The sequence below is a fragment of the Manacus vitellinus genome, unplaced genomic scaffold (genome assembly GCF_001715985.3).
Source record: "Manacus vitellinus isolate BGI_N305 unplaced genomic scaffold, ASM171598v3 scaffold_14_pilon, whole genome shotgun sequence".
Classification (NCBI taxonomy): Eukaryota; Metazoa; Chordata; class Aves; order Passeriformes; family Pipridae; genus Manacus; species Manacus vitellinus.
In genome coordinates this window covers 7,753,874-7,775,017 of record NW_021939063.1, presented here as the reverse complement: position 1 = coordinate 7,775,017, position 21,144 = coordinate 7,753,874, and the positions used below count along the sequence as shown (strand labels likewise).

Here is a 21,144-nt window from a genome sequence, read left to right as displayed (position 1 = left end):
TGCTAAGAAATACTTACTAGTTATTGTGAATTGTATCCCCTTAGTCTGTCTCTTTTTAGCACGCAGAGAACTATTATTGAAAGTGGTTCAGTACAGCTTTGCCTCCTACTAGACAGCCTCTTTTAGAGCTCTGCTCACTTCCAGGCTTGATGGCTTGAAGTCACTGTGCCTGAAGACTACAACAAAGACAATCAGTTTTGAAAGTACCCTGCAAATTAGGTTTTCTGTACCTATATATGGAGGGAGGATAACTTAGTATGATTACTGCGTTTTAAAAAAGTGGCTTCCATATGTAGGAAACTATATCTGAAATTATCAGCACATGTTAGATGGCAAGAAGATAAGTGAGAGTTGCCTGTTTCCTCCAAATTAACCTTAGTTAAATCATAATTAAACCTCTGGCGACCTACCTGAGATGAGGAGAAGGAGCTGCACCATTTTTTCAGCTTCCCAGACAAGCCTGTCCCAGATCCCTCAGTGTCCTGAAAAGGGCTGGGAATGGCTATTCAGAGATGAAGAAGGGCCCATTTGTGCCAGTTTCTTGTAGTAGGGGCTCATTCCCTGTCCATGACCTCCAGGTGGAAAAATTTAGGTTGATCACAAACTTGGTGAGTCCCTGTCCAGACATTGGGAAAGGCTAATTTTTAGTGAGAACATTTTGAGGTGTTATTGGCTTTGGAATGGAGCCTTTCAGTCCGAATCTCTTTGTACCTTCAAAGTCTCTTCAGGCAAGTCCTTCTTTTCTTTTTATCTTGAGCCACCAGGCTTTGATAGGTGAGGTCTGACTAGCCTGGAATTTGCCCAAATATTTTACTAGATGTGTCCAAATACGGCCTGCCTGGCCTGTTGGGAGTGCTGCCCCTGTGAGAAGACACTTGGCAATGCAGGAGAAGGAGCTCTATTCCAGGCTTGATCTAGGTTACCAAAGACACAGGCTGGTGAATTAGACTAGCACAAAGCCTAAGACTAGCTGATTCAGCTTAACTGTTTTTCACAGTAGTATGGAAATTTTCAATTCATACAGACAGACCTGACCTAACTCCTGCCAGCTGAGTTCAGTGAAACTGCAGCCATAGCAAGACCTTGTCTATGAGAAATGGCCTTAAAGGTTTTCCATAACAAGGTAAACCTGAAATCAAGACAAGTGAAGCCAAGAGGGCATTGCCAGAAGTGTCTGAAAGGATTTCTGAGCATCAGGACAGTTAAGAGTGTCAAGACCACTTCCAAAGTGAGCTGAAAGCACCCCTGCAGTTTACTGTGTCTCATTGTGAGGGTGGAAACATTTTTGGATGCATTTTTTGTCCCAGAAAGCAGGTTTTAAAAAGCTGTCAAGGTTTCAAAACTGTTTTTGTGAATAGAAAGTTTAATCATTTTAAAGAGTAGAAAATTGTTTCATAACAATGTACACTTGTAAAATTAATTATATAGCATCAAATTAGCAGTTGTAAGGAGATAACTAAATGGGGAAGTACTCATGAGTGTGGATGATTAGAGGAGAACAGGGAACTCATGAGAAATTACAGGGAAAGTGCAAGGCCAATTAGTACAGCAAGGCTCATTTTCTTTTAGTGCTTATTTCACACGCACATACACACACCTCTCCTGAGGCCGTGTCATTATTTTCCAAATGGCATTGGCCTCTTCTTGTCTGGTGGTATCAGCCAAGGCTGATGATTTTCTTCTGTCGCCGAACGCTTGCTTGCATTCTCCTCTTTCATTTTCCTGATCATCCTTTTCTCTGTTTTGGTGCCCACATTAGACTAATTGTACCTTTGATCTGCAACTGTTACACACACAGCTGCTCAGCATTGTCCGTGACTCTGAAACCTGAAAATTAGAAAAACAGCAATTAGAATGATACTCTACCAAGAAAGGGGGGGGGGGGGGAAAGAAAGAAAAAAGCGAGGGGAAAAAATGAAAAGCTGGATGATTCAGTTTCGTCAGGCTAGAGAAGATACAATCCCACGGAATTTTGGTTGGTTGTGCCGGACAGTTAAACAGATCCTTTGTTTTTGACAGAAGATAAAAACTGGGCTGTTGTGGGCTAACAGCTGTCCAGTTGGGGCTTTTGCCTGAGTGGTGACTTGGATCTGAGAACAGAAACGTGGGTTTGGCTCTTCATCCAAATTTCAGCCAGATCCTCCCATTCTTCAGTGTCACCCACTTCTTCTGAGTTCCTCCCACAAGGGGGCTTTGTAGAGACAGAGATGGTGTGCAGGGTTAAATTTCAAGCCTGGTGTATGCCTTTAACAGAGACTGAATTTTGGTTTTTAGAGCAGTCTTTGCCAGGTCTGAGGTTACAAAAGCCTTTTGGGAATAACCTCATTAAGATAATTAAACATCTGTGTAATTCCTTCTTCTCCATACACAGCAAGGATTATTAAGCTGTATTTTCATGTAGCGCTTGAGCCATTTGCACACAGGATCACAGAATGGATAAGGTTGGGAGAGACCACTGAAATCAGCTAGTCCAGCCTCACTGCTCAAGAAGGGAGCACGTTCTCAGGATTGCATCCAGACAGCTTTTAAATATCTTCAGAGATTTACATGGCAACTTACAGGAGAAAACAGCAGAATGGCTTGAAAATAAAAGTGAATTATTTGATGTCTGCAAACTATGAGTTTCAGATATAGGATTAAATATGATTGGCATTTGTTTACAAAGCAGTGAAAAGCCATGTTTAGCTGTGCACAGCCTGTAATTGTGAACACTGCAGGGATGCATTTAAAGAAATAGGGAAGAAATAGCTGCACAGTGACATGAACTTGTATCAAAGGTAATGCATTTTTAAAAAACATGATTTTGCATTTTTATCATTTAATAATATGGCAAATACTATTTTTCAAAATTAATTAATACCTTTGTATAAGTCCATAAATTCATTTACTCAAAGGAAAGATGAGCAAGTTGACTGTCTTTTAAGAGGCCATGTGGTCTGAGGCAGTTCAGCAGCAGGGTTTTGCTTTGGTTAATGGTATCTGTAATGGTACAACAAACAGAACTTTGTCCTGGCAGTTTGTGCAATGATGAGGAATGATAAAAGTAGATAGGTTATATAGTACAGCTATGGTTGCTTATTATAGCAAGCAGTGTTACTTAAGGGAAATAAACATGTTTCTTTTCTCAGGAACCAATTACCAAGAATTCACAGGAAAAAAAGTACATTTCACAAGTGGTAGGAGCCTCTTTCTTACCTTGACCTTTGTGCAAGAGTTGCACTGCCAGAGCTTCCCTCACTGCCTGACGCCATCCAATACTCCCTGTGCCAGGGCTCATCCATCCAGTGCCTGGGTGGAACTGCTGAGCGGGTGGTTCACAGAAGTTACAGATTTTTCCAGACGCAGGAGTAGATTTAGCAGTGCCAGGGCTTGTATCATGTGGGACCTCCCGAAACAGATATGCTGTAATAATTTTTATTCCTTCCTACTGGGATGAATTCCAAGCCAGTAAAAGGCAAACTGAATTAATTCAACGAAGGCATATGCCACTGGAAACTGTTTACATTTCTTAGCAAAAATGGAGTTTCCTAGTCCATTTTTTAAGCTTACCACCACCACCAGCAAGTACAGCTTATGGTGGGCACCATTACAAGGATATGCTGTTTGTTTAAGCTCTCTCAACACATTATTTAAGCAGTGGAAAAACACCTAAGACTTTTTCTTCAAAGCCAGCACAGGAACTGTGTCTTTTTTTCTGAAGCACATCACTGCTTGGGCATTCCCAACTGGAATTTCAGGGCCAGCCATCAGCATGCAGGAATGGCATTTGCTCTTCTGGCACTCAGTATACTGAGCACTTTCTTATCCTCACATCTGTGGTACTGGGAGTTGGCAGGGGCAGATAAGTGTGTTCTCCACAGCAGACTGAGTAAGAGGAGCATCGTGAACACTGCAGAATTTAATAGTGTGCATTGGGACTCCAGCCCATGCTGTGCTTACAATGGAATTTAATTTTCTTCCCATGCAAACAGAAACATATGTTTTTGTGTTGAAAGATGTGGAGGTGAAACTAAACAGAGTACTGTCCTTGGAGAGAACTGAAGCAACACCCTAATGGACGTAAGGTGATGGGACTACTTGGCTCTCCTATGAAGTTTTATTACATTGCATGTTTTTTTTGCCTTGTCCCTTTTATCATTCTGATTAGTAAGACTTACCTCACAGGCTTACTTTTTTGTGCTGATAAATGATTTGAAATGCACTGGTAAAAACTGATGCCTCAAGACTTATGATTTTGTAAGTTTGGCAAATACAGAGAATAAGCCTTTACTTTAATTTTGGGGTTGATTTTTTCCTTACTCCTTCTGGTTAAGGAAATCAGAGATGTTCAATCAAAGTGTGCGTTCAGTTCTCCCAAACACCCCTCTTATTAGCACCTCATTTAGGCTGCCTGCTAAAGGGCATTACCTCTATCAGCCTAGTTCTTAAAACTAGAAAGATTTCTTGCTGGGCTTGCAGCAGCCTGCAGCCTTGCTCTGTTTTCAGCAGTCAGGCAAAAGCATTTACAATTAACCTTTACTTCCACGTTAGTTGAATTTTACTCCTGCCTACCGAGGAGTATAATCTAAATGCTATTAAAATAGAGTATGACTTCATATTATGTGACATCTGGTGACTTCCAATTATCTGTGTTTTGCCTGCCTATGGTGAAAAGGCAATTACGTTCTTCTGGTAGGATTTGCAGCAGTTTCAGAAGATATGATAATGCAATACTGAACAAGGGCAAGGAATCACGTTGGTGAGGAAAGACTCACATAGGCTAAAAGTAGAAGTCAAGTGTGCATGTTTCAATCCTCAAAATCTGAAGCTGTTTATACTAATCCTTTGACATTATGTCCTGTTGGCAGGTATTGATCAGATACTGCCTGTTTGTTAGGAAACAGGAATAAGATAGAGAATCCTCTTCTGTATTTTTCTTCTATCATTCTGTCTAAACCAATTTATTCATCAAGTCTACACAGATTTGCACAAATTAGGTGTCTTTTGAAATACATTGGTACAGCGTCTATGCTCATTGTCTCCAGTACTTGCAGAAGCTCTAGATATTCATCTTCTATATGATACAATCATTTTAATGAGATGTCATGCAAGAAGTGAAGCAGAGTTACTCGGCCAGATCTCAGGATATTGACGAACGAACTTTAATTTCGTTCAAAAGCTGTGGCATAATGATTTCTTCTGTCGGTTACAACACATCCTATTCATTCATTCATCCACCCATCTTGACAATCCATATGCTAAAAAGTGCTTTCGTATGCAGTAACCCACCAGATTGTGACAATTCTGCAAATGATGTGACATGACACCCAACATGTTGAGGATTTTTTATTTTAAGATAGTTACCAAGAAATTTATTTCTGAAGCAAAGTATTACACTGAGCTTTGCAAACAGGGCTGTCCTGTAGTATTGAGAAACAGAGTGCATTTATCTGCAAACACTGATGACGGAGCACAGCGTTTACTTAGTTACCGTGGTGAAATGGCTCAGTGGGGTACTCCACATCTGATAATAGGTGCTTGCACAAAAGAGTCCTAAAAGTGTCTATGAGACCGTAATTACAGTCAGTAGTAAAATCCAAGCCATATGTGGCAATAAACACCATACTTCTGTGCTCTCATGTCTCAGACTGAAGACAAATGGAGTCCCACCCTGCAGTTAGAGGATCTCTGCTCTGTTTACTCATACCATGTAAAATGGATAAGCTATTTGTTTTGTTTACACGTTTTTCTGTACAGTAATTCTTTTTTCCAGTCAGTGATTGGTTTTGTTATCTGTTTAACACACAGCTGGCAAGAACAGCTCCAGCATGGCCACAAGACCTTCTCCTGGTAAAATGGAATGGATCATCCCACTCATTGTGGTCTCAGCACTGACCTTCGTGTGCCTCATTCTCCTCATCGCTGTGCTTGTCTACTGGAGGTGAGCCTGTTTCCTTATCATTGGAAACTGATTATGATTTAAAACACATTTCAGGTGGTGTTTTTAATGTGGCCCTGCGGTTTTTATTTTATTAGAAGTTATGGTGCTAGATGCATTAGATAACTCTCTGGGTGCTAGAACAGCTTTGTTGGATAACTGTTCAGCTGCCTTAAGTATTGATTTTTGTGTCATGAAAATGGGCTTGGTAGGGCTCCAGCAATGGTAGAGCCAGCTGTAATGGTGACAAATATTTTCACAATTAGTCCCTCCAAAATAGCTATAAAAAGTTATCTCTGTCTTGGCCTTCAGGAAAAGCGGTTGTGGCAGAAAAGCCCAGTGAGACTGGCCTTGGTTCCATGGGTGTCTTTACCACAGACCTCCTGTGTAATCTTAAGCAGTTCTTTCCTTCCTTTGACTGCACTTCAAGAACGGGGACTAAGCTTGTTTCACATTCCATAGGGATGCTCTGAGTCAGAGTTCTTTAGCATTGGTGAGGTGTTCAGAAGTGTTGCCTGCAAGGTCTTGAAAGTAAAGATTGCCTCACACCAGTGGACATTGCTTCAATGGTGGAGATTAGGATTAGCATCAACAAATCCATCTCCATTTGATTTAGAGTAAATTAAAACCTGCAGCACCTGCTTAAGTCAGAACCAGAAGCCAAAGACACCTCATTTGTCTGGAAGTTAAAATTAACCAGGGATTAGTCACATACAAGGTATTTAGGAATTATTTGATTATGTGGGACACAGGAAAGTAGCTTTGATGAGAAATACCATCCCATTGATCATTATATTTGCAGAATCAATTTTAAAAGTACCAAGCCATTTTTCAGTGTACTCATTTCACTGACAATTAATTGGCCAAATTATTGAGGCTGAGAACATTTGAAATAATTAATAAATAGATGACAATAGCCTTGTGAAAATAATTTCTATTAACATTTGCAAATAATTAACATCCTTGCAGTAAGACACTGAATAAAATTGCACTGATATGTGAGCACAAGCTGAAAGTAAAAAGGTTCTGAAGATCCCCTTGTAGTATGCTGTGTTTCAATATGTATTTTCTTCATTTGAAAGACTAAACTTGGTCACATTCACACCAGGCAAACCCTGGAAGGAGATGGTATATCCTGAAGCACTGTAATGAGGGGTTTGTGATTTTTAGCTCGTGTTGATACAAAATGCTCTTCTACAGAGAAAACGTTTTGAAATGCAGTGCTAACAGCTATTATCTAGAGGAATGTTGGTACCTCTCACTGTTTGCAAAACATTTCCATTTCTTTGCAATTTCACTAATGGATCGAGAGAAATAATTGCAAAATTAGTGTTTAATGTGCTCAACAGTGCCATCCCTGAGAAGATATTAAAGTTGGAATGTACTGGCTTAGTGACCAACAGTTAGAGACTAACTTTTGATAAACATTAGTTTCTGTTATAGATCATAATATTAGTCTAGTAAAATTAAGGTATGCTGATTAAAGTTAAATACTTTTATCTTCAAAATTCCTAACCATCCACCTCATAAACTTTTTATTTGCTTTGTAATAGCCAACACACACATAAATCAAGGAAGATAAGGGAACAAAGACTTTAGCTGAAACCAAATTACTTTTCCAGTAATGTGTTATTTTTGCATATGGACAATAATTGTTTATCTGCTCTCCATAGCATGCATCAATAGTTAACATTCATCAGCGGCTTTGGTAAAACTGTGAGTTTCTAATTAATACCACTGAGAGCAGTAGATCAGTTTATTTTCAAAAAATTGATACTAAAAAAGGTGGAGATTAAAAATTAGTATAGAATGAAAATAATGTCACGTAGCAGTCAAAGCTTTTTGATAAATATAAAGCGACAAATTGAGAAACAATAAACAAACTTGAGAGCACATGTGTACTAGCTTCAAAGTAAAGTGTATCTACCTTCTTAGTTCTGAGGACTTTTAACAAATACAGGGAGTGTGTTGAAAAAGTAAAGATGTGTTTTAGGATAAATCAACAAGCAACTAGAACACAGATTGTCCACAGTAACATTTTGCATTGTGCAAACCATGTCACTGGAGCGGCAACACAGCATTTCATGTGCCCTTTGCAGGGTGATTGCCTTTCCTTGGGAAAAAATAAAATGTTTATCTCTGTTAGTGTTTTAAAGTAAGGAAAAAAACAATTCACAAACACTGCAGAATCTAATTTAGAAGTTTGAAAGGAACAGTAATTTGGGTTTTCAGGAAGAAATACTTAGCTTAAAATGTAATGGGCAACAACATATGGAATAATTTGCTAAATAACGCCATCAAAGCAAATGGCATGAAAACGAGTTTGAGACAGATATTTCAGTAAGGGAAACATGGTATTGAAGTGCACAGCAGAGAAACACTTGATGAAAGGATAACCCTCAAGGGGACAGACATGCTGGACCACAGGGCCTTTTCTTGCACAGCAGTTCTTTGTTTTGGTGTGAGAAAAAGCATTACAAAATAAAACCCAGAGAACTAGAAAAAGCAGAAGAGACATAGTTACCCTTTGGCAAAACATTTTGAGGGTAAAACAAATGATATTTTCACTTTCGCATTTTTGAGCATTTGTGGAATTAGATGATTTGAGACCAGAGGTGACATAAGCAGAACAATGAAGCAGAGAGAAGCCTTCTGCTTGTTTCCCTCGCATCAGTGCCCTATTATCCAGGGATCAAAATAAGGAGTTAGGGAAGTTTCTTGTGAAGGTTTGGCAAAGAATTTATCTCTGTTTGGACTCCTTGTAGCTCATTCCATGATACAGCAAAGAAATAATTTTTGTGAAGATGACTTGCTGTAAGAAAGCTTCATTTTCTGTTCCCTTTATTTGAACAGGAGAGTGATAGGAAACAGTCATTGTTTGATGAAGCTTTTCCTTTTTTTATCTGTTGAGCTTCCATGCTGTGTTCATTAGAGACTCCTTGTAATTGAATATATTTGGAAATGATCTGTGCTGTTTCTGAACGAGACTACTTTTGCAGAGGTAATTTGCTGTTCTCAGTTCCTTTTCCATGTGGATCTTGGACAAATGGTGAAAGAATATGACTGATGTTGAAGAGAAAGGGTCACTTCCATCTTTTTCACATGGTGGCCATCTCAGTAATGAAAAGGGATGGGAACTTGCCGGCAAGCAGCAGCTCTGAATTACCTTTCTACTAAAGTTTCCTGAATTCAGTACTTTTAATGGCACTGCTGTGCAAAGAGGGATGTGTGATTTTTAAGTTGGTAGAGTGGAAAATAAACTAGGTCAGCATAATGAAGCTGCAAAAATTGCGGTGCCTTTTATCCCAAAAAAATGAGGAGAGCACAATCACAGGGTGACCAGGAGCCTTCAGATCTGCTGGGGCCGGGTGGCAGTTGGGCTCCGTGGGCAGGAGGGACAATGACAGCTGTAGTTTCAGTTGGCTTCTGTGCATCTTTGATTCCTCTTGAGGAAAAGCTGGCCTGGCTGATCCTTGAGCTGTCACGGGCATGATGAGGGGGACTGTTGCTCCCAGGACCTCTAGTGCTTGAAACTGATTTCTTTTAGCATCTAGTTGAGAATTTGAGTCTTAGCAGACAGAAAAGATGAGGAGACCAGATCCTTGTTTTACTCACCATATGGATTCACCATTCGCTTCCGCAGTGGCACAGTGGTACTTTTTCTGCTTCCTTTTCTTGCATATCAGTTCCTGAAATTGTGTGCTATAGGGACAACCACTGAGTGTTCTCGAGAACTGTTCACTGGGATTTTAGGATCTTTGCTGGAGCCCTGCTAGCTCATCTAGAGCCCGTTAAAATGTGGGCATTGAGAGGTACAGTTTCCCAAGCACATTATTCTTGCATTTCTGGGCATTTGTTTTGCATCTGTGATTTTATACCCAGACTCACTATCATGAGATCTTTCTGCAGTTCTTCAAGGTCAGTTTAAAATTTGACTTGGGTTGTCTTAAGTCTTTGCCACTGTTACTCTCACAGCCTTTTCTGCGAGCTCCGAGAACTGCAGAGTGTGTTTGGTAGTGACCTCCAAACTATTTAGGGATTGAGTGTGACTTCAGTTTTTTTGCAACAAGGCAAGTTCCTATAGTATGCTGAGCCGTAATATGGCTTGAAACATGTCTTTTCTAGAACTTCCACTACATTCTGTTGCCAATTGAACAAGTCCTGAGTATTGACACTTCAGGGTAAACCCAGGGTCAGTGTCACTTTCTTTTTCACAGAGATGCAGGAGGGTGACTAGAGCTGGGAAATCAACTGAAATACTTTCATACACAATAAGTTCTGTCATTTTGGGGGGGAAAAAACATATTTTAGGTGGGAGTGGTGACCTTCCACTGTTTGTTTTCCATTCTGATTTTTAATCTAAACACTACAGTCCTACAGACTATGGTTTCAAAGGAAAAAAATAAGCAGAGAATATTAAGAAGCAATTAAGATTTTAGAGTTTAGCCAACAGCAACTTTTAAATGGGAACTAAATTATAGCCATTTCTCATTTTCAGCTAAGAGGAAGAAATTAATTCATGACTATAGCTGGAGAGTTTTCTTTTTCTTTCTTTTAAGCAGATACCATAATTCACCTTGAATTATTGCCACCATCAACATTGTGATCCTAAAGACAAAGCGGGAATATTGTATTGCATTTCTTATTAAATCAAGCTGTTTATACAGTGCTAATATGTTTACATTCAGGAGGGATTTTTGGAACAACACAGCTGCTGCCTTTCAAAGAGCAAGCAAGCTTGCGTTGCTTGTTTTATAGTCATGCGTGTATACGAGACAGCTTGGGAAAAAGATGTCTTTAATTTTCCTTAGGCAAAACCCTGTAGAATTTACTAGACAGTAAGAGTTTTCTTAGGTTTCCGTTAAGCATCCTGTCAAATTGAACAGAATCCTTGGGACACATCCTGTGACAGAGCCTTGTGCTTCTCTGGCAGTGCCTTTCTGTGCAGAAGAAATTACATTGAGCACCAGGAGATGCAGGTTCTTTTTCTGACTCAGTCATTGATTTTCTGTGTGACCCGGGGCCAAGTCATTTACGGGTGGAGAGTATTGTTGTTGAACTCAGTGGCAAAGACCTCACTGGGAGCAAGCTCAGGTGTTCAATATTTCAGCATCTGAGTTTTCTGACACTGGTAAAATAGCACTGAAGAAGGTTGGTCAGCCATATTTGTAAATCAACTTGTAATATAGAAATGAAAGCTTCAACGTAAGCCAAAGAACTCTTGTATTTACCATTTCTAGTAACCATGCCTTGGAAAAGTACCTTTTGATGTTAAATTCCAGGGAACTTGCACAGCTCCTTAGCTAAGACAGTGTTAAAACTTAATTGGGGGGAAAAAAATAACTTGTGCCTGTAGCAGGTTGTAAAAAGTGCTGAAATTGTTATTCGAACCTATCTCTAGGTTTTATTTTATGAGTACACAATGTGTTGTTCATCTACTGTACTGATTGGAAAAGGAACATTGCAAATTTACAGACCATTGTAAAATTGTTTGCTTACAATGATAAAAGCTTCTTTCAGCTTACTCTGAAATATCTGTGACTCTGCTCATTTCTCACTCATGGAGGATGCTAGGTGGTAACATTATCTGAGACCCTGGGTGTTAATTTTAAGAATGCCTCGGGTGCAGTTGCATGAGTATTTATTTCAGCAGCAGCAGTTCCTGTTTCATCCTCTGTTCCTGCTCTTGCTCTGCCCTCTGTGACCCCAATGCAAATGTTTGTACAACTGTGTGAGGAGCTGGATTGTGAAACAATCCATGGTAAAAAAAAAAAAAAAGAAGAGAGGGGCTTTTGTGTCCTGATTTAAACCAGGTTAGCTCCCAGTCTGGTTCATGTAGTAACCAGACAGAGCTGGACCAGCCAAACTGAGGGACCAGCACGAGGCAGGAATGAAGAGGATGGATGGGGATGTTCACTCCGACACTACCTTCAGTGATGCCTGAGGATCATGTCGAGGTGCTTGTGCTCAGCTTAGGGATGGCTGTGCCCCAGAGCACAACTCGTGTCATCACAGGCAGAGAGGAGAATTAACCAAGGGCCAGAGACCTCCTAAGCCGAAAACGGGCAACACCACAGGGACACGAGGAGAAACATGGAGGTGAGTGGCATACCTGAAACTTCTTCCAGCTTCAGTCTCATTTTTAGTGCCCAGATGTGCCCTGCTCATACTGAACAGGGCATGCCTTTGTTTTCCTCTGGGAATGGCCACATCTAGTCCCCCATAATGACAAACAGCCTCAGGTGGATGGAAACAGGGCAGATCACTGGCTTGCAAGTGGGGTGCAGCCCAGCCTGATTCAGAGTCTTCTGATGTCCCTGTCTCAACCCAGACAATGCAGGAAAAGCACTTCAGCTCTTATTGCAGGAGATCCAGGTTTTATGTGATTTTGACAGTGCCAGAGGTAAAGGTACTGAATCTTGGGCCCTTTTGTGTTCTGTCTCTCAAAGTGCTGTTCATTTTCATTAAAAGAGAGCAGGCCTGTGATCAGCTCCCTCTTATCCCACACAGGGAACTGAGCTCATCCTTTGTGCTGACTCAGGCAGCTCACTTTCAAGCCCGAAGCTTAGGGCAGCTGCCACTTGCTTGTTCTATCTGTTGGTATCGTACTTTGAGCGCTCATCATTCTTCAATTACGAGGAAAATCAATATGAAAACTCCTCTGACGGAATCTGTGCTCTTTCATCCAGCAACATACAGCCTGGGGCAAGGGGCAGAGCCCACAGGTAGATCCACTCAGACCAAATCCTGGTGATTCACTGCTGTTCCTCCCGTTGTCGGATCGTGAGGTTTTACCGTCTCCTCTTGCAGGGAGCAGAGCCTGGCTGTTCCCAAGGGTGGTGGGACATGGGGTTGGCTCCCTGCTGGAAAGGCTGAGGCAGGGGAGCTCAGGACCTGCACCCGCAGCCATCCCTTCCCGACTGCTTGCTCATAACCATTTCCCAAATGGCTACTTCAGGGCCTTTTTGAAATCACAGGAGTTGTCAGTTGTTATAGTAACGGACCCCCTGCTGCTGAATTGGCCCCGAGATGCCCATTTGGGCTTTTGAACAGACTAACTCATGCTCATTAGATAAAAAAGAGAGAGAGACAGATTTGCAGATGGAAAGTTGCTTTTTAAGCATGCTGGATGATCTGTTAAGAGCTTGACTGTGGAAGGGGGCATGTTCTCTCATTATATGCCTGTTACTTTTACTCTTTTTTAATTAACGCTAGTTTCACTTTTATCGCAAACCAGAATTCTGCCAGATTCCCCTTTCCTCTCTGGTGAGGCTGGTAGTGAGTTGCTGCTTTACAAACCAATGTATTTTGTCTTGGAAAGGGAAAAGAACTTGGAGAAGCTTAAATGCAGATCAGTGGTGATTTCCAGAACTATCAGGATGTTGAGAAAGCTCAGAAAACAGTACTTTTAATACTAATTATAGAACATCAGGAGCAAAATCAAAAATCAGTAAGCACGTTCTGACCCAGGAATGTCCCCTTCCAAGATTAGGACAGTCTAGATTTTGCTTCAGGTTTAAACCTGAGCCATCCCACTGATGTTAACAAGAGTGTTAACTTCTGAATAACTTCTGTCAGCTCCATCAGACCTTGCCCTTGTAAATTTGAGTTCAGGTGACTGAAGAACCTGTAGCATCTTAGAGGGTCTCTCAAGGATATGCAATTGCCATAACAATTGCAAATACAGGTATTTGAAGCCAACTTCTTCCTGTGTCACATATGCCCAGCCTTCGTCTGAATTTCAAGAATCAAGTGTTCTCCTCTCAGCTGTCCTGTCAGTGAAAAGCAAATCCAGGTTTATAGCAGCCTGGTGTATCTCCAGGTGTAAATAAGAGAGGACTCTGGTTGGTTTTATGTGATATACCTTTTCTACAGGGAAGATTGTTGGATCAGGTGGGCAGGCAGGGCTGTTAGCAGAGAGGGAAGGGAGGTGCTCTAGTACGTGAAAGGGGTCTGCAAGGAATACGTGACCTTATGGACCCATTGTGCTGGGAATGAGGGGCCTTTGGCTTTAATTGCAGCAAGAGGGAAATTTAGGTTAGGCATTAGAGACAGCTTCATGATAGGAAAGACAATAAAGTAGTGGCCTATAGAATTTTCCATCACTTCTAGGTTCCAAAACAAAGTTAAGCAGCTCCAGTCAGGAGCACCACAGGAGTCTGATCCTGCACAGGAGCTTCCAGGCCTGTTCTCCACAGCTCTGCGGGGGGAGTTTTAAAGGACACATGTAAGTGTAGAAAAAGAGGAGAGATGGTGCAGTGTGATAAATTGTCCTGTAAATCACAGGCTAGAGCCTGAAAAAGCATTTGAAATACACAGTTTAAATGCATCATGTTTGAAGTGGATAATGTGAAGCTGATAAAAGAGCACGTCTAAGATTTGGGGGGGGAGCAAGGGAGGGTACTAACTTTGGAGAGAGTGAAAGGAAGATACAACTGGGCAGGAAAGAAACTGCAAAGGCAGCTTGCAGAGGACAACTGTGTCAGGAGACCCACAGGTTGGTGGAAAAAAATCTGTTTGGAGTTTTGTTCCATCTGTTCTCCTACAGCAGGGAGCCTAAAAGTAGGGAAGAGTTAAGAGTACAACAATGATTTGCAGTTTAAAAACAAAACAGAGGAGATGGGGTTGGTGTAGCTGCAGTTTGTTGCCCCCATTGCGTGTTAGCTAAGGCACCATCCAAACTGCTCCTGTCAGTATTGCCCCGTTGGCAGCAGTGAGTGCCACTCTGAGGCAAAGATCCTTTGAGTAAACACCCAGGGTGGCTGAATCAAGACATCCCTGGAGAGACTGGATGTATTTTCATGCACAGGAGATAGAGAGTGGTGATTGTTTGAAGAACCAAAATTTCACAGCTGTGAAACCACCCATCTCAGCGCTGGCAATCCTGGTGCCTGCTGGATTGTGATTATTTTAACAGTGCCTTTAAATGAGAACTCTTACTCTAAAAGTGTTTGTAGCATGTGGGTCAGTTGTGTAAACATCTTTCTGCAGGCACTTTTATGGATGTGGCCATTGAACTCAGTGGGAGCCCAGATCAGCATCACCTTTATTTTAAAAGATAATGTCAAGCATGCAATCATGAGCCAAACAACAGGAGAATACGTGCTTCAGGTGTGGAAGACTAGAATTCAAAATATCATCTTGGTGACCTTGAAAACTCCCAAAACCAAAAAGTACACTTTTTATTTTTAGTTTGTTAAAAGACGTGTCCCATAGGAGCTGAGACGTTGGTGCTGTGCTTGGCCCACCCCTAAGGAGCTGGAGTTTGCGCAAAAGTATTGGCAGCAAGTTGGAAAACTGCTGTTGACACCTCTCATCCCTACTTTGTTTAGTGGTGTAGCCAAATTTTCCCAACATTTACAGAAATACTTTCTTCTGCAGAGAGAGCAGAGGAGAACAGGCAAGGGCAGCTGAGGTCAGGCAAGGAGGGATCTGCAGCACGGCTGCAATTGATCTTTGTGTTTCGTTTCTGTGGAACTAATTAAATGGATTAATTGCAGACATATTTTTTCTGGAAATACCTTCCCCAGTGCTGGTGTAATGGTGAGATCTGGAAAAAAAAAAAAGAGCAACATTTTATCTGTGCAGTTACTGGATTAAAGGTAGTGGTTTATAATTCATAAGTTTGAATAAGTTTTAAATATCAAAATATTCTAATTAAGCTCCACTAAGAACAGGTTGGTAGGTGCTGAGAAATAGTGTGCTATGAGGAGTGTGGCTTTTTTCATAACTACAGTGGCAGAGGATGCCAGGCTGGAGGATACCACTGGCTTCTCGTAATCATCTATTAATTGTTTTGTAAGCTACTGTACAGGAAACTGGTATACAACTTTGAGCTCTGACTTTTAAAGATCTGAGAGGTATTTTAAAAGATAAACAAATTTCACAAATGCCTTTTGTGAAATTAAATCACTTTACAAAAGAAAAAAAGACTCTTTCTTAAGAAAATGGATGCATTCTTTTTCTGTTCCCCTTCTCAGTTCAAAGAAACAATTTGTTTACTTGTTGTCATTTGATCTGTTGCTAGTTTATGTTTTCTATTGATCTGTTGCTAGTTAATATATTTTCTAATATCCTTAGTATGTAAGAGTATGTGTTAAAGTGTATACAGGTATCTCTGGAGTAGTTTCGCTCTCATAAGTTGATAGGTTCAGAGCTAGAGGAATGTCTCGGACAAACTGAATGAAATATCCTATAATACAACTAGATGTACCCTGAGGGAACAGTATACCTCTGCTGTGAAACTGTGAATTAACCACAGCAACCAGATAAATTATATTTTTTCTCTCTCCTTGTAACCATAAAATATAGCTATTGAAGGGCCCTGTGCTGTCCTAAGTCCCACAGCAGCATTTGGACTAACATTAGCACCAGCTATTTCACAGCAGAATGTGGTCTGAGTGTAAAATTATAGGGTAAGAATATTAAATCAATTCAGCAGTCTTAACTGCTTGGATAAATACTGGGAATCTGCAGACTAGTAAAACAATAGCAAACAGTGGTGGACTTCATTTTACTGTCCTTAAAACCCGTGCAATTTAGGGAAAACTTACACACAGCAATGCACAGCGCTGCATTGGACTTGAGGCTGGGATGGTGAATCCCTGTGGATGGGGGTTTCTCCAAGTCACGTGTAAAGGGATGTCTTTCCTTTTGCATAGGCATGAGGCTGATGATCCAGGGGCTCCTCAGTGTTGGCAAATCCCTCACTAGTAGTGACTGGAGATAGGAAATGGAGTTTTCCCCTGGTGGTGGATATTTGGTGTAAATGTGGGGTTTGAATGGGAGTGAGAGCACAGCCCTCTGCAAAGCAGGGAGAGGAATGGCATCTCCTGAACCCCTTGCTGGAAGTTCCCAGTGAATGTTAGGAAGAGACAGTCCTCATACCTTCCATATTATTTTAATTTTGTTTTGCTTTTTAATAAAAGCTCGGGACATAAATGTACCAGAACGGTTTGTCTCCTCCCAATCATACAGCTCCTTATTTTTGAAGCATTCAGGTGCTATTTCAATCAGGGAGTAAATGGGTTGGATTTGCAGAGTCGGAAAAGCAAACTGCAAATGCTGGTTTTGTCAGTTAAGGTTGAGTCTGGGCTTCTTATCCACAGAACCAACATTTACACAACAGGAAAAAAAGATTCTCCTGGTTCTGATGTCATTACAGGCTTCATACTCATTTGAATGAACTGATTTTTCACCACCTTCCTTGCTGTTATAGGTAGAAACAAGCCTTTTAACTTAGAAGGGCTTTTCCTGCAATCTGTTTATTCTTCAGCAAGCTTTTCTGTAGGCTTTGCATGACAGAAGTTGAAGTCATGTTTTCTGCTAATACCTGGTCTCCCTATAACTACACAATTGTCCTCTGCCCTTGCTGTCTAATTTTGGGGACCAGGAAGGGGAAGGCAGAGAATGATTAACAGCCTATTGAGCATCAAGGACATTTACTTGGTTTACATCTGTCAGAGTTACTGTGGACATGTTTGTGATATTGAAGAATGTATAAACTTTATATTTATCAACAATAATTCCTTATTAGAAAAAAATCTAGTCTTAATTAATAATTAAATCACACCATTTGCATGCACAAATCACCATAGTTTGACTTGGGTGCTATTTAATACTGAATCTATCTAGGCAAAGCAATTTCATCTCTGTGGAGATCAATCCTAAAGAATAAAAAAGATGAAAAGATTTTTAAAACAATTTGAGCTAAGAAGGTATTCTCTTTTTTTTTTCCTGAGACTATGGAATTAAAATTTCTGCTTTCTAAAGGAAAATGTAGTCATTAGGAAATTTGCAAATGGAAATTAGCCTGTGTCAGTCTTCATTTTTATTTATGTCATTAAATGCAGTCTTTAATTAGCATATATATTATTCATGTTTCAATATAAGCCATTTTATAAGTCCAAGTTCAAATATAAAAATCAAAATGGGCTTGATGCACCCTATTGTTCACATGCAAAGCAGTTAACATAGATGTAAAGATATGAGGTGAATTGAAACATTCATATTTCATAAGGATGCAGTCTACATTTTCTGAAATTATGGCTTGAACTCTTATTTTTAACTTTTTCTCATTTGCATACATATTAGTCCCTGTTTAAATGATGTGTTAATTCTATTCATTAGACTTCAGTGAATGTTACTCTCCTGATAATCAAGCACAGGTCCCTGGGAAAGCAAATTATGGACTTCGGTGTTGCAAACTCCATTGTAAATGTGACATTTATCACTGCAAAGCCAACTCCTGTGGAGCACTTGGCTGCAGTCAGGAGGGCAGAAGCCTTTTTCTTCTGCTTATGGTAATGATTGTCACCTGTGAATAAGGAGCTGGCACCAGCTCCCTGATGGCTCTTCAGAAATGGTTGGGCACTTCACAACTGCTTCACAGTCTTGATGGTAAAAATGCCAGTTCAGCTCTTTGGGGGAGAAAGAATAATTTGACTCAGGTCCTCACACAAACAGCTTTAAGAAAATGGATGATCAGGAATCTTCTGTTCCATATAACCCAGTGGTGGAGACAAGGATGGGGAACCTACGTGGGCTCTGCAGCTCTCTGGAGTGTATTTGGCTGTCAGAGCAGGAGCCTGTAGGCTTGGTGTTGCTGCCTTCCAGATATTCCTGTGCTTCAAGTTCTGCAAGGAGAGTAGCCCTGAAAGCAAAAGCACCAAGGTTGCAGCAGTGTAACCTTTCTCTGGTTTTCTGAGCCAGACGCTGTAGCAAATGTGGGAACAATCTGTGGGAAGAAGAGGGGCAGCAAACAGTATTGGAGTTAGGGGTCTGCTGTTGCATAGTGATTTGCCAGGCTCTGTCAATTCATCTCTTTAATTCTAGGTATAAAAGCATTGTTATCCCAGTCGTAACCTCGAGGTGATAAGTTCAAAAGGTTTTATGTTGAGAGGGTGAACCCTGAGTGGTGCCACCCAGGGAGTTTCCATGTGTGCTCTGATTAATAAAAAGTTATTGGGAAGAAGAAAGATTTTATATGGCATCTCTGTGAGGAAAGGCTTGACAGTTTAGGTTCCATCTGTTTTTTTGCAGAGCCTGGACCTTTACAAAAGCAGCACTGATGTACAGTAGGGAATCAGTTTAGCTCCTTGTGGTAGCAGAAGGTTAGAGTTCAACATTCCCTGTTTTTGTTAGCCACAGAGCTACATGGAACAAGTTCCCTGTTGTATAGTTTAAAGGTATAGGTGGAGACCACTACTACCTGTTGTCCCTGCAGCATAGTTTTATTTGAGGTGCACAGAATAAGAGAGCAGAAGAGAAGAAATCACTGTATTTGATAGACATTGTCAGCAGCTACTTCGTCTCACCATGTCTGAATGTATAATCTCACTCTGAGGAGCATTCTGCATGAGAAGCAGCTGGACACTGCTGAGCAGAGAAGAAATGCTCCCATTTCATGAGCTTTGGAGATAACCCAAGCTGCAGCTGGGCCCATGGGGAAATAAGTCTGTGTTTTAGTCAGACTGTGATTGTGGTGAGTGGCAGTGCTGTCTATAGCATCTGAGCTTGCACTTGGATATCCTCTCTTTCCCTAGCAATGCTTCCTGGTACTGAAGGTTTGCAAGAGAATCCCTGAGCTTTACATCAGATTTTTTTGAAACACTTAAACCACCTTCAGCCCACTGCTCCATCACTCTATGGACAGTGAGCATGGGGTCCAGTGGGGCTTCTGCACTCTCATGCTGGGACAGGCTGTGCTAATTCCATGTGTGATGAGCACAGAGAATCATACTGAGGAGAAGGGGCTTTAAACTAACCTTAGCCCAGGGCTTAAGGTTATCCACAGTTCTCAGTTTTCTGGTTTTGGTTTGGTTTGGTTTTTTTTATAAGCCTGGAAAGTAGGCAGCTCAGCTAATGGGGAGATTAGGCATGGGATGAACATTTCCATTCTATTCCTTCTTCCAGCATTTTTTTCCCTTGGTGTACCAGATACAGCAACTGCCCATCCCAGAGAGAGATGTATTGGCAACCTCACTCCTCTTTTTGTTCTGGTGACTGGATTAACTCTGACATTGTCATTGTTCTCTAACAACTTTTTTGTATTTACTGAGCTTTCTGCAAAAGAGGAATTAAATTCATATGGGTTGGGTGTTTTCTGTTACAGCTCATGTTCTGTTTTGACCTTCCTGGCTTCACATATTTTCCCCTTTTAAAGTTACTAGCTGTGTCTGAGATCTTAACATCAGTGGGCTATTTTGTGGAAATGAATATTAATGAGATGGCTGCTGATAGCACTGTATGGGTAGAAACAAATGCTTTTATAATAAATGGAATTTAATATTAATTGAGTGGTTTGGAGTTAAAGCAGAATATAAAGTGACAAGCTCATGGCACAGCAAACTGCCCTTTGCAGGAATCCAATTAGAAGAGTGAGCAGCAAATTCTAAGCAAACTTGCTATAATCACATGGGGGCAATACAAGAGTGGAGCATAATTTGGAGCCTGGGACCTGTCCCCTTGAACGTCTCATAATTTCCATGAATCAACATTTAGTTACTATGTGGTGCCAAGTCTGCATTATTCAGCTTTTTCCTGGCAATGCTGCATCCCGTTGCTCCAGTCAAACCAGAGGGAGACAGTATGTTTTGCAATAAAAGGGCACATCAATTAAATGCACTGTGTTCTGCTACACGTCTGTTGGAGAAAAGTGACTCATTTGTTAGCCTGATGAAATTACTTTGCATTGAAAATCTTGTGCTGATGTTACAGGGTTTTGCCTGATCACTTGAAGCTGTTACCTTTGCCATTTCCTCAATGAGAATATCAAGATTTGTTCCCTTTCCAAATTGCAGTGTTTGTTCATGACTTGGAAAAATAGATGATTTGCTGAGATGTGCTGTAGATAAATAGTTACACCCTGCCTCGAGTAACCAAGTGCAGTTGTCACAGATATATCTTGTGTATAACAAGTGATGTAAAGTATGCATTGGGTTTGAACTATTCAAAAATAATTTCTCTAAATATTATGTATTGTTTTCATCTGGCAGATGGAGTTGCAGAAGCTGCCATAACAAGAGTTTGTTTGTTGCATTTCAGACAACCTGGATATTGTGTGAAATTAGCTCAGAAAGCCTCTAAAAGGAGGGCACAGGATGTAAAGTGAGGGTGTAGGAGTGATAGCTGGGGCAGTGCTTCCAGGCTGATGGAGAAGCATGTGGAAAAAAAAAAAAAAACAACAAGGAGCAAGTCAATTTATCCATTCTGTCAAAATGGCTACG

At 40.8% G+C, this 21,144-nt stretch overlaps 1 protein-coding gene across 1 annotated transcript in view; it reads left to right on the top strand.

Annotated features, from left to right (window-relative positions):
* The window catches only part of PTPRG (protein tyrosine phosphatase receptor type G), a 374,823-nt gene that overhangs the window by 300,526 nt on the left and 53,153 nt on the right, over positions 1–21,144 (top strand). Inside the window, 1 exon segment of the mRNA XM_029958316.1 lies at positions 5,788–5,920. Coding sequence (XP_029814176.1) covers positions 5,788–5,920 — 133 coding nt within the window.